At 44.3% G+C, this 13,498-nt stretch overlaps 1 protein-coding gene across 1 annotated transcript in view; it reads right to left on the bottom strand.

The window, feature by feature from the left end:
- Window positions 1–13,498, bottom strand: part of LOC137590992 (phospholipid-transporting ATPase ABCA1-like) — a 98,552-nt gene that overhangs the window by 20,109 nt on the left and 64,945 nt on the right. Inside the window, exons 35-42 of the mRNA XM_068308847.1 lie at window positions 12,373–12,550; window positions 11,345–11,460; window positions 10,410–10,554; window positions 5,487–5,616; window positions 3,790–3,913; window positions 3,398–3,518; window positions 1,755–1,817; window positions 307–413 (exon numbers count right to left, since the gene is read on the bottom strand). Coding sequence (XP_068164948.1) covers window positions 307–413; window positions 1,755–1,817; window positions 3,398–3,518; window positions 3,790–3,913; window positions 5,487–5,616; window positions 10,410–10,554; window positions 11,345–11,460; window positions 12,373–12,550 — 984 coding nt within the window. The remainder of the gene's footprint in view (window positions 1–306; window positions 414–1,754; window positions 1,818–3,397; window positions 3,519–3,789; window positions 3,914–5,486; window positions 5,617–10,409; window positions 10,555–11,344; window positions 11,461–12,372; window positions 12,551–13,498) is intronic.

Below are 13,498 nucleotides of genomic sequence, written 5' to 3'. Positions count from 1 at the left end.
TGTGAAAAGGAATGAAATATGTGAAAGACATAAGAAAAAAAAAAGTGAGAATATCACACTGAGGGAACATGAGGGTACCTAGTTGAAAAGACAGAAGAATGCAGAAGAGACATCCAAACTATGTTCTTGGTAGCAAAAAACTAAAGAATGAATGAGAGAGAGAGAAATAGAGTAGAAAGTTACGCCAAAAGACTGATCTGGAAGAAAAAAAAGCGCCCACCTCAGCTCGATCCCCGCCTGAGCAACCATCCTGGGAGGCTAATTATGATGAGTTACCCGTCGCACTGGAGGGAATTAGCGCCTCACCTGTATCCATTTAGGAAGGCCTCTCCACTGGAGACCGGGATGTCTCCTGTCAGCATCTTGAAGGTGGTGGTTTTCCCAGCGCCGTTGATTCCCAGCAACCCGAAACACTGATGGGCGCAATGAGGAGGGACCCCCGTTAGAAAACAGACTGTTTCCTATTGAATGAACATCCATTAACCCCCTTTAATGAAGTTTACAGATAGTTTAAATATTTGCCCTTCCAGTTGGAGCTCACGCTGCTGCGTCGTGTTCAGCTACATAAGAACGTGATCTTTTTCTGCGCACAAACATAACAACAAGCACTGAATCAACACGGGAGTCGCTCGGAAAACAACACAACCGAACCGCTTCCCCCACGGCGCTTCATCCCGCCTGTGCAAATTTCAAACGCCATCCTTGCTTAGTCTTCTTCTCCCGCGACGTCGCTGATCTCACTTCCCCTTCCAGAGGGCACGAAGGAGGAAGTCGTTCCTGAGGGGAGGGGGGAGGCGGGTGGTGGAGGAAGGCCCACCGCCGGCGGTCACGTGACCTCACCTCAGGCGCTCCGGCTCGGAGCATAAATATTTGATTTGTGTCATTCATCGATTCCTGTTGTGTTTGTGACCCGTGCTTGTGAATGCACAGAAGGATGGTAAGATGGGTGTAAATAATGAATGGGGATGCGGTGTGTGTGTGTGTGTGTGTGTGTGTGTGTGTGTGTGTGATCAGCAGAACCCCATGAATGATAATATTCCGATGGCATTTACATTGGGATTAGAGTAAACAGTGACAGAGACGCGCGATACCACGGACAAGCCTGTCCAGCACGAACGCCTGTCAGCATTTGAGATTATTTCTGAATCAATCGGATTGAAAAATGTCTTCATCAATTCTCCACAAATGTTTCTTTGTCCAAAAAAAAAAAAAAAAAAAGAGTAAAAGTTCCTTTTTGTTGTTTTTGGGTTTATTTAGATTTCATTGACGGTCACATCGTCGAGTCTTCATGTGTTTAGTGCTTTCACACTACTTGTGTGTTATAAACGCACACACACACACACACACACACACACACACACACACACACACACACACACACACACACACACACACACACACACGTCTAGCACTTTCGAAATGGAACCAAACAAGTCACGATAAGGAGATTAACGTTCCTCCTCTGAGCAGCAGTTGGAATATATTTTGACTCGACTTAAGCAGAGAAAGAAAAACCCGCTGAACTTCAAGGAATAACTGCAAACCAAATCAGTGCTTCTGTCCTTCAATATTTTGTAAATATTATCAGTTAATTTACAGATTTTTTTATTTTTATTTTTTGTTTTTTTTGCATTTATTCAAATTATTTTCAAAGGTTTGCTTCACAGGAAACTCAAGAGTTTGAAATGAAACTACCGAGTTGGAACTGAACTGGAGTCTGAGGCGCTTGCAGCACTGAGCAGCGTTGGACTCACCTCGGCGGCGGGTACGCCCACACATAGCCCGTCCACAGCGGGGGTGCTCTTCCGAGGGTATACCTGAAAGCAGGCAACAGAATTAATCAGCCAGCCGGCCTCAGAAAGTGGAGAGAACGCGGGTGAGACGATGGGAGGCGGGAGAGGAGGAGGAGGAGGAGGAGGAGGAGGAGGAGTGTGGAGATGGAAGATGATGGTGTAGGAAAAAAAAAAGATGGAATGGAGGGAGGGGGGGGGGGGGCGGAGAGGAAGTGAAGGAAACAAATTTTAACATGATGGCATAATTTGCAGCATTTAGAGCGAGCCAGATGGCAAACGGTGCGAGGAGGAAAAAAAACAACGGCATTCATGAGAAACTGTCGTCGTCACTTTGAGAACTTCTCCATAACCTTGAAAACACTGAACAAAAGTCGGTGTTGGGAATCACTTAATGTGGTTCGTAAAAGGTTAAAGTTCACGTTGGCGTGTTGTCGGGCGACGCGGCGGAATGCTTCCATTCACAACAGCAGGTGGAGGCAAAAGGGGGAGGAGCAGGGGTTTGACAGGTGACTGATGGGCCGTCGATCGCTTCAGAGGCGACGCTCAGATTGATGACGGGGGTCGCGCCGAAGCCACGCGCTCGTTGATCAATTCGGCTATCCGCACCCCCGAATGGATGTGGGGGAGGGACGGCTGTGGTGGGAGTCAATGAGGGCACCCGCCGGAAGAATCCCGATGCCTTCTGTTTGATGTGCGGCTCCGAAATGACCATCCTTGGAGATGCGGGCGAAAAATGGCCCCCGCATGGACAACGGAGGAGCTTAATCACATCGTTTGTATTCTTTATTTGTTTTTTACGTTATGCACAACTAATTTATTGTGTAATAATCTAATAACATGTATTTATTACATGTTTTGATGCATTTTTATGCTTTATAAACCATTTATGTCTGAATTTTTGGGGGTCTTGGAACGGATTAGGGCATTTGCATGGAAAACGCGCAATGAGTGAAAGTTTAAGTACGGTGAAGCTAAGAAGAAAAAACCGGGGGGAGTAAAGGAGCGAGAGGAGGCTGGTTGAGGAGCGAAACGCTGTTAGACGGTCCAGCTGTCGGCACTGGAGCGGCGAAAGCGGCGCTGCTGCGGCGCCGCTTCCTGCTGCCGCGCCGCCCGCCGGGAGGGAACATCTGCCGACGGATGAAGCGTTAATCTCGGTGGCGTTGAGGCACGGCGTGCACTGCTCCCCCCGCTGCTAAGGGAGGAAGGGGGGGAAGGGGTCGGCGCTGCAAAGGAGCGCGGACTTTGACACCTAATACGATATCTAAGTAACTTTTTGACGGGAAAATGCGACTGAAAGTAGCAATCATGCACCGAAATGAAATAATTACAGTGTTTTCCGCACTATAAGGCGCACCCAAAAGCATTTTATTTTCCTCAACAAACTGACAGTGCGCCTTATAATTCAGTGCGCCTTATAGTGTGGAAAATACTGTAAAGGTGAAGGTCAGAGTTCACCGTGAGGAAGAAACTTTCTCGGTCTCAGTTGCTTCCAGCCATAAACAACTAAAAACACATAAAGCGATCAATTTTAATGTCAAACGGTAACAAAAAACCCAAATCAGAACCGTGCATTAGAGTGAGAGAAAAGATTCACCGCCACATACCTTCGTGAGGTCACAGATCCTCAAAAGGTCGTTCTGGGCCCTGCCTCCGTACACCCGATCCCGTTCCCGAGCGACGTCGATATCCTCTTCCTCTGCAGATAATGACTTCCCTACAGTCAGCCTGTCAGATGGAAGTGGAGCCCGGTTGGCGTAACACAAATTAGAATGAACCGGCCTGACACATTATCTCAGTCAAAGTTTAAGCTCAGTGAAGTTTGGAAAGTGCAACCAGCCACAGGCGTTATTTTCCATGGCAACCTCATGTTTTTTTGGAGTTAGTGAGAGCTCTGGTAACAATAAAATATAAAAGTAAGTTCAGATTCAGAGTGTAATGGATGACTAAATGACATTTAAAGTGCTTGTAGTCACTTTCAGATGGGTTTTTTTTTTACCTCGGTTTGCAAAAGAAGTTATACTGGATGAGGAGCGTGAAGGCAAACATGACCACCCCCTGGATGGACATGGCGCAAAGGTTCTTCCCCACCATGTCCCAACTAAGAGGGTCTTGGAAACGGTCTTCTCCTAATAAAGGTGAGAGGAAGATGGGAAAAAAAACCCAAAATAATATCAATACCCTTTAAAGGAAAACTATTTTTTTTCTTTTCTCGTTTTTTTGATGCAAAAAAAATTCTCATTTCGGATCAACACTGGACCGCTCTTTAGGTTCAATTTCTCCAAAACCCCATGAAACCCTCAGACATTAATATCTGCATGACATGTAGAATACTTTCTTGTCACAGATAAAGAAAAAAAACCCAACCAAACAAAAAAAAACAGGAACATTTCTGCGCTTTATCTACAAAACTCACGAAAAGGACAACGTCAAAATAAACAGGAATAAGAGGACCGGAGTTCCTCGCGTGGATGTCAATTTGTCATCTCTTTTTGAAGTGTTTTGAAGACACATTCGTCAGTGAAAACCAGCAGTTTAAAACATCCTTTGTCGAGGCAGGAAATCACTCATATCCGGTGCTTTGGGTGTTGAGGTCTCTTTTTGGTAATGGACGCATAAGAAAATCACTGACAGCCCTCCACTCTAATCATTGTCAATTTTCCCTTGCCCTCTCCTCCCTTTGCCGACTGCTCCAACCCTGGATCCTGGAAGGGTGTGTGTGTGTGTGGGGGGGGCAAAGTAAGGGAAGAAGAAAAGCAAAAGCGCTTCGAGTCCCTTTTTGTCTGGTAAATAACCCTTTTCCTCTCCAGCCCTTTTAGGTCGTGATTGCTTTTCTCCACCGCTGCCATAAATGATTCTTCAAACCACCATTTCCTATTCCATCTCTCCACAGATAAGACTCGTCTTTGCCTCTTCATGGTCCCCCCCCCCCCCAACCTCTGGCGCCCCCTCTTCAAGCTATTTCCCTCTTCTTCTTTTCTCTTCTCTAATTTTAACACACTCAGAGGAAGAAAAAAAAAACAGCTCAACGTGTTCAAACATCTTTCCCCCTGCTGGCGGGTTAGAGAACGGGAATTTAAATTGACCCAGTAGGGGGTCACTTTAAAGCACACGTTATTTAAGGCTCTGATGCAGGAATAACAAGAGTGTATCTGCTGTGAATGTGCACGCAGGTCAAAAGAGCTGCAAGAAGTGAAGCAGAAAAAGAAACTCTGCAGCCATGTGGAAGAAATCGATACGCTGTTTTGCAAATGCTTAGTTTGAATGCACATTGGGGGATATTATTAAGGGTTGTCTATCTTTTTTTTAATGGTCCGGAAGTCGATTTGTTGGATATTAAGCACAAGGAAAAACAGCAGACAAGGTATTTTTTCACCAACAAGAAACAGAAAATCTGATCAGGGTCTGAAAAATGCAGGCGTAAAAAACAGAGAGACCACCTGGTGGTGATGGAATATTGGTGCCTCCCTTATGCAAAAAAAAACAACGTCTTGAGGTCTACTTTAGAACCAATTTTTAAAACCGTTTCAATCACCAGATCGCTGCCGTAGTATCAAAAAAACAACAACAGCCATTTGATGCGTCACCTACCTGGATGATGTTTTTATTTGTGTAGAAACAACAATTTCAGAAGCTAATATTTCATAAAAATGCGAGTTTTCATTTCGTCACTTCTTCTGCCAGAGGCGGATGGACTCTTACCAAAATTGCTGAAGAGCGTCGCCATCGCCTGGTTCTTGGCCATGTCGATTAACCCTCTGCCCAGACAGAAATGTGGGAATATCAGCAGCACCTGCTTCACTATGTCGTTGATGCGGGATATTTCCTACAAAGGTAAAAAAAAACAAAGCAAAAAACACAGAAAATGCAAATTGTTTGCTTGTAGATGAATATCCGAGTCTGTGAAGCCCGGTTTTGTTGGCCGGTCACGTTGAATCAGCTGGGGGGGACACCTTGCGAGTGGTTCGTAAAAGACGACGGGACGTGCAGCACCTCGAGCCAAGCGTGGATAATTAGAACATGGAGGTTCATCTTCCCTTTTTAGCACCGGAACAACGCGGGAACACGCTGTGTGAATGTGAGCCGTGTGTAAACACAGGCTGATGAGGTGGCGCTCAGGTAAACAGACGCTTGTCCTTAAAAACCTGAACGAACGACAGAAGGAGCACATGGCTGATAAATCACGCCGATGGGGACTTTCTAAAAGATGAACCAAAAAAATAAAATAAAATAAAAAGAAACAAAACCTGAAGCAGATTGTTTTACTAGTTTTCCAGGCATAAATAAAAAGCTGGTTACGTCTCAATGGGACAAGACCTTCCCTTCGCTCTCATTCCAGTAAAAGCACCAGAATAATTGTTAAATTAAGTGAGGACATAACGGATGGGGCGCAGACAAGCTGGTAGGAAGTACGTTAACTGGGGCAGGAAGGAAGGGGAGGGATGGGGGGAAAGAGGGGGACAAAATATTGCCACATTTGGTGCGTCGCAAGGCAAAAGGGAAACTCATGCATTATGCATGGAGCTTCATCGCAGCGTAATCTTGGAAGCTTTTGCATACATGGGGGGAGACTAGAAATTTATCATTTCTGTTTTTAGGGGGAGTCAACGCATAGAGTATAGGAGCCGAGGATGGGGGAATAAGATTAGTGTCACGGAATCTACTCCGGGATGTTTTCGGAGCTGCTCTCGGACCATTAGATTCCCTTGGATTGCCTTATCTTTGAGGGTGGAGGTACATCGGCTAAAACAGCAGATTTTTGTTGGGATTATTGTGGTTGAAGCGTTTCTGGCTGCTCATTTTCTCTCAGAGCAATCTAGCGAGCATTTTTTTTTTTTTTTGTGGAGTTTTTAATATCGTAGTACATCGTAGAGGAATATTTTATTCCACTCGCAGTTTGCTTTCTAGCACACACTCCAATGGGAGTATTTAATATCCCGCCCCCATGTACCCAAAAAAACAACCGAACAGTCAACCTTGACCCCTGGAATCAACCGAGCCTCACCTCTGACGCTCAGTAATTAACACGTGATAATTGGTGTTAGCAGCTTCCTCCAGTTTCTTCTGTTTCCGCAGAAACGGATGCCGGACATCACAAACAGCTCGGCTCGAAAGACCTCTATGAAACTGAAACTAATAATTTTTTTCCCCCCACCAAACAGGACAAATATGTTGATTAGTGAATTTTGGAGGTGTTTGCTGGTAGATGTTCTCGCCTTAGGACACAGACAGGTGACTTCCCCCCCCCCCATTCTTGACGCTAAGCTAACACTCCAGCTGCTTCTATATTTATCACAGAGATGTGAGATCGGCATTAACGTCACCGTCTGGGGTTCGAGTAGGAGAGCTTCCTGTTCTTATCGTTATTCTACTAAACAAAACGAATGCAAAAGATATGATATGAAAAATAAATGGCATCTTCTGGACACATGCATAATAAGTGAGATAACAGCTTAAGGGTGGTGGTGGTGTGTGTGTGGGTGGGTGGGTGGGGGTGGGGTCACTCGACTGGTTTCTCCCAGGTGGAAATGAGAGTCTTGAGAGGAGACGTCGTTAATCATGACGTCAAAGCAGACCTTCAGATACCACAACGGCATTCATCACCACATGGTTACGTAACTGCTTGGAGATTAAAGATCTGAGATTACAATTAGCTAACGCCGCTGTAATGGCATTGTTAGCGTTCATATCAGAGTCGAAATTACATCATAAAACAAAAACAGCTGATGAGTTGAATATTCCTTCATGGTGGCTCACATACAATGCATTTTTACTACTGTTTTTTGAATGTACAGTATTTTCTGGACTATAAGGCGCACTGGACTATAAGGCGCACCTTCGGTGAATGGGCTCTTTTCAAACTTTTTCCATATATAAATCACACTGGATTATAAAGCACACTGGATTATAAGGTGCATTGTTAGTTTTTGAGAGAATTAAAAGCTTTTAGGTGCGCCTTATAGTGCGGAAAATACTATACTTTTCTCTCACGCTGAATTTTTACTTAAAGATGTTGTTTTTTTTTTAAACTAATGTGACTTTCATTGCACGAATGCTCGCACACACCTCCGTTCTTCATATTCACTCATTGTGCAGAAATAGAGAAAGTCATGCAAATAAACAACCGCTATGACCTTGGCTGAGTGTGGCCTATTTGTCTAGCAGGGAAAAAAAAGAGGTTTATTTGAGATCAATACATTAAATAACACATCTTCTCTTGAGTGGCTGTTGATCAAGGAGATCTAAGAGTCTCTTACTCGGCAATGATGAAACGTTGGACAATTTTCCCCCTTAGGTTTGTGCTATATGACCATAAATCATCGTCAAATGGTTCTGAAGGTGGTATAGTCCGTGAGGCGCTTATCTGACCCACATCGCTACTTGCTCTTATTCCCAGAGCGTGGCTTCATTCATAACCGCGGGAATCACAATGAGAGCGGAGGGACAGCTATATAACTCAAAGTTAGATCCTTTTCTATGGATTTTATTAATGGTGTGTTTCTCGAGTTAAAATGGGAAAAGCGGTCATCGGGCTCATGTAATGTTAGCCATGCTGGTCCTTTTTTACCAGCTGTGCTTTTCAAAAGGTGATGTATTTATGACTTTAACTCACGTCTTTATATCGTTGTCAATAAAAAGCATCCAGACGTCACGCGGCACACGTCGATTACGCAACACGAGGAAGCTGGTAGGCGGGATGCACACACCTTGGTGATTATCCTTTAACAATCTATCCACGCCTGTGGTTATCTCTGAGCGACACGTGGTGGAAGTATCGACTCCGTTAAAGCACACGCGGCGGGGCCGAGGTCGATCCGATCCACGGGGAGCTGGACAGTCCTGAGAGGAAGAAAATATTCCATCGGTTCTCAAGAGAAAATTGGGGCACCGATCGTGGAACGCCGCCGCTGCCGCTGCTTTTTCTCTCTGAGACAGTGTTGCTCTGCGCAAAAGGGATCCGGATACACCCTGTGCTCGAAACCAGAACGTTTCGGAGCTTGTAGCTCCACATGTGATAGACATCGGTTAACTGATGCCACCGCCAAGGAGACTAAAAATAAAATCGGGAAGCTTTTGAAGCACTGGATTGAGTTGGTGTGTGTGTGTGTGTGTGTGTGTGTGTAGGCTCTCCTCTTCCACCAGCGGGGGCGCATTGGGGCAACTTTCGTATTCACAAGTATGTTCGCAACATGTGTTGGGGTGTGTTGTGTGGAGATATCTACCCAGAACATTTACTGATTGATGTCGGCTCCATCAGATTCTCTTATCGGCGGTGTAATCAAGTCAGATTAGCAGAATTATCACGGAACCCCCCCCCCCCAGTCCCTGTTGAGTGTCAGAGAAACACTATCTCAGTCCCTAATGCTTTGGACAAGAGAGGAGTGCAATAAATCCGTCCTTTTTACGCCGCCAGTGGGCAACAGGCTGTCCATTAAATTACCGCCGATGGCGTCCTTTATGAGTAATGCGCTCCACCAGCAATGCATCAATAAATAAAGTGGATGCAGGAGCAGCAAAGTGACAACGCAGTCCTTTCAAGGAGTTGCTGAAAAATACAAATTGCTAATGAATACGTGAGCTAATGGTATCGGGATGCAAACGAGTGTCGTTAGGAGACAGGAAGCATCCAGTGAAATCGCCGGAGGAGGCTTCAAGTCGGAGGCAGGGCGCGTCGGAAGGGGACGGGGCCGGGGGGGGGAGAGCACAGACGACGTTAGGCTACGTCTGAAGTCTCTGCTCGGAGCCGTGGGAGACATCCAGACCAACCATCAGACGCATCGGCAGCTTGTCAGATGTCGAAATGGCGAACGACTGATCAGAGCGAGGACAACAACAACAAAAAAAACAAAAAAGAACGTTCGACGTGAAATATTTCCACGTGTGGGCGATGCGTGGCTAATCGTGCAAATAACAATTAAGTTGATGAATCAAAGGAGACATATTTAGTTCAGACGAGAAAAAAAAAAAAAAAAAAGACGTCAATGGATTGAGATAATTTTCCAAACCATCAAAGACTTCCAAGTGTTGCGATTGAGGGTTTCTGGCTGTTACACAAATTGTATAAACAGAATAGAACAAAAAAAAAAAAAATGTGAAAAAAGTGATTTGAATTATAATCAAAAGCAAAAATGACTGTCAGTCAACAGCCCCCCTCCTAAGCTCTCCATCTTATGTGGCTCTCTTTTGGTGTCTTTGTCTTTCCATCCCCCCCACTTCCCATCACCACCACCAACGCCATCCAAGACCGAGGCAGCTTGCAGTTTAAATGAACACCCGCTGAAAGATAGATGAGAAAAGTTCTCGGAAGGCCTAATTCTCACCAAACGATTAAACATTAAAGAGAATGAGGAAAATAACTCCTTTGAAAAATCTTTGAGAGGATGGAAAGAAATACATTAAAAGTTAGACCAGGTGGCTCTTCGCTCCACCTACATTAATATGGAAGTCTTAGCTTCCCAAACAGGAGCGTTTATATATGATTCATGTCAATTATCCAGCTTCCGAATTTACATCTAATGCAGCCGCGGGAGACGGGACGTTTCCTACCTGCTGTTCGTGTTTTCCTTCTTGTTCAAATGTTGCATGTATGCATGGGAGTAACAAAATACTGTCGCTTACATCATCATCAAAGAGCTCCATCACGAAGGTGGCCACGCTGCCGTTGATGCCGATGAAGAGGTTGATGCAGGTCAGCACCACGTAGGCCGTGCTGGGCACGCTGAAGACGAAGGAGGCGGGGTACATCGTGGGGGTGATGGACCACCTGCGGGAAGCCAGCGATGGAATTTCAAATCTATTATTGGTTTATCTGGATCTAGAAAATTCATTTCAAACTTTTTTGACTTGATAATAAAAGTGAATTCACTGTAAAGAGAGGTGTTTTATATGACCCCTCAGATTTCTTTGCATTGGACGTTTAGAGTTCAGTATTTTCCGCACTATGAAGTGCGCCTTACATGTGGAAAAAAAGTTTTAAAATAAGTAATTTATTAAAGGTGCACCTTGTATAATCAGATGCACTTTATAATCCAGTGCGCCTTATAGTGCAGAAAATACTGTAATACCATGTGCATCACAACGCGTGACTTCATCTAATCACGGATTTTTAGTAGGTAGTCACGTGATACCGTACGTGCATTCTATTGGCTGACGGCATCTGGAAGTGCGCTGCGTTCTGTGAGTCCTGGACTTCCATGAGACACAAAAGTGCTTGAAACGGTTGATAAGGGCGTCGGAAAATGTAATAGAGATAGAAAGTGGTTTAATATCAGTATGAGGAAGATTTATTAGCGTTTAAATTAACGTAAATAATAAGATAAATAGTTTGTTGCTATATCGCGGAATTCTTTTTTGCGTGTGGTTCCTGGAATGCATTAACCGTGACAAATGAGGACGCGTTATATCCCACTCTTCTACAAAAAAATCCCACTTTTTTGGGGATATCCCAATTTATGCAATTGCACATTGCATTCTCCTCTTTAACTGTGAATATTAAACTCGTACCAGGAAATTTAAGGTCAGTATTGGAAATATTGAGCTTTTAATCCACTTACCCGTACAAAATGAGCAGCAGGATCAACGCCGGCAGGTTGGGAGGTGAAACGTACGCTTCTTTTTGGAAGCAGAGGAAAATCCCGATCACAATCAAGCATGGAACAATGTAGTTACACTGTCAGACCAAAATACAAGCAAACAAACAATTAGCCGGTTGCGTGATTAAGAAATCCGATTGAACCATTAAATGAATCTAATCTAATTCTCTTGCGTTGGAAGCAACTAAAAATAAGAAAAAAAGAAAAAAGTCGAATTCGTTTGTTTTTTCTTTAAATCCAGTCGACAGAAAGCTGGAAAATTAGCTTTTATTTCTAAGTTGCTGTTATTTTTGTGTGCAGAGCTCTTAAACAAACACAGCAGCTTTAGTTTTTCATTGCTGAATAAAATTAACGAAACAATAATATAAAGAGAATGCATCATGAAACAAAGTCAAGTGTACTTTAAGTTCACAGAGAGGATTTCTTGAGGATATATTAAGGAGCTTTGCTTCCCTGTAATATCCCTATTGTTGATGCAGACAGCTTCAGGCTAGAATCATTAGACCGACTCCTTGGGTACATTTGTTTTCCACTCAGACATCATTTATCCACCATAATGATGAGGGCTGCTGATGCCAGTTCTTTACCAGAGGTACCTGGTAAAATGTTTACTTCAATTATACTTCAGGGAAATAGTCTGATTCGCCCGTTGAGCGTAACCAGCGGGGACAGACGGTGTCGATAATTACGCCTCAGCCCATAACCGTTGCACCGGTGAAGCAGTTTCCCAGAGGGCCGGCAGAGTTAAAGCTACATTATCAATTACAGTAGATAGATAAGCTTTTTAGACGTAGCCTCAGGCGGGAAACAATCTAGACTATTCGAGGAGAATCAAACTGGGGTAAAATGAGGCCAGCAGCAGTCAAAACGCAGGCTGAATGACATTGTTGGGAATTCCTGATAGTTTCATTAAGTGTGTAAAATAACGGTAATGCAGAAGGAGAAGCAGGAAGCAGGTGACAGAGCGATATGATGAGGATGGAGCTCACCATGTCCCAGGCAAAATTTGCCAACCAGTAGACAGCTGGGTTTACTCCGCTGACAAATTGCAGATGCTTGGCTTTGTTCACCCTCTCTTTGATGAGGAAGAGGACGAAGCTGGCAGGGATGAAGGACATGGCAAAGATAACACAGATGGACACCACGATGTCAGTGGAGGTCGCGGCCCTGTGATTAAATAGAACACAGGAAAAAAAAAAAAGAAATAGACGTGGACTCAGAAACTGAAAGAACAGGTCCTCGGGTGCTTTGGCTGAAACAGTAAAACACGAGAATAGGAATAATAAAACCATCTCGGTGATGGTGAACTTCATTTGTTGGAAACACAAGTCTGACGATTAAAAAAAGAAAAGAAAAAACTTGTGGAGATCATTGGCCTTCTGAGACCGTAATAGGCAATTACGCTCAATTCAATTGAACTCAAAAGCCCCGTCTGGTCTCTTGGCAACCAAATCGAAAAGAGAATGAACACATAACGAAATCTGGTTATGCAGCAGCATTCTTTCGTGTTAAATACAAGCAGCTGCTTTTTCTATTTCCCTTTTGTTACGTCACGCTTCAAAGCGGTGATGTGTTGTAATTGTCAGCATCCGTGTGTTCGTCAACTCATTTGTTCGTTCCTCTCTCCACCAAATATCTTGGCAAACGTTGCAGATAGAACGATGTAGTCAGACACTGCAACACACCTGAATTCAGAATTTCACCCTAACCTACTTGCATAGGTCAAAGGTCAAAGCTAGCGTTCTGGCCTACTGTCGTTTATCAAAGCACTAGCTTTGATCTATGGTCTTATTCACGCTGGCCTTCTCCCTCGTCTTTCTATCTGCACCGGTTGCACAATTACAACACATCACCGCCTCGAAGAGGGATGTGAGTAAGACCAGAGATCCAGCTTTGATCTACCGATGCACTACCTTTGATCTATGGTCAAAGCACAACCTTCAGGGTACCCTGACCTACCCTTTGCGGGATGTTGCAGTCTCTGACTGCCTTGTTGGTTTTGGTTTTTTTCCCTTCTGGGATGTTAACCCTGGCTTTGCGTCAATCTTCACTCCACCTTCCTGTCGGAAGCGTCCTTCGTTACGTCACGTCAATCAACGCTGGATAAAACCGCGG

This window comes from Antennarius striatus, chromosome 23, assembly GCF_040054535.1.
Source record: "Antennarius striatus isolate MH-2024 chromosome 23, ASM4005453v1, whole genome shotgun sequence".
NCBI lineage: Eukaryota > Metazoa > Chordata > Actinopteri > Lophiiformes > Antennariidae > Antennarius > Antennarius striatus.
The sequence above is the reverse complement of the archived record's forward strand: the minus strand, read 5'-3'. Positions and strand labels throughout refer to the sequence as shown.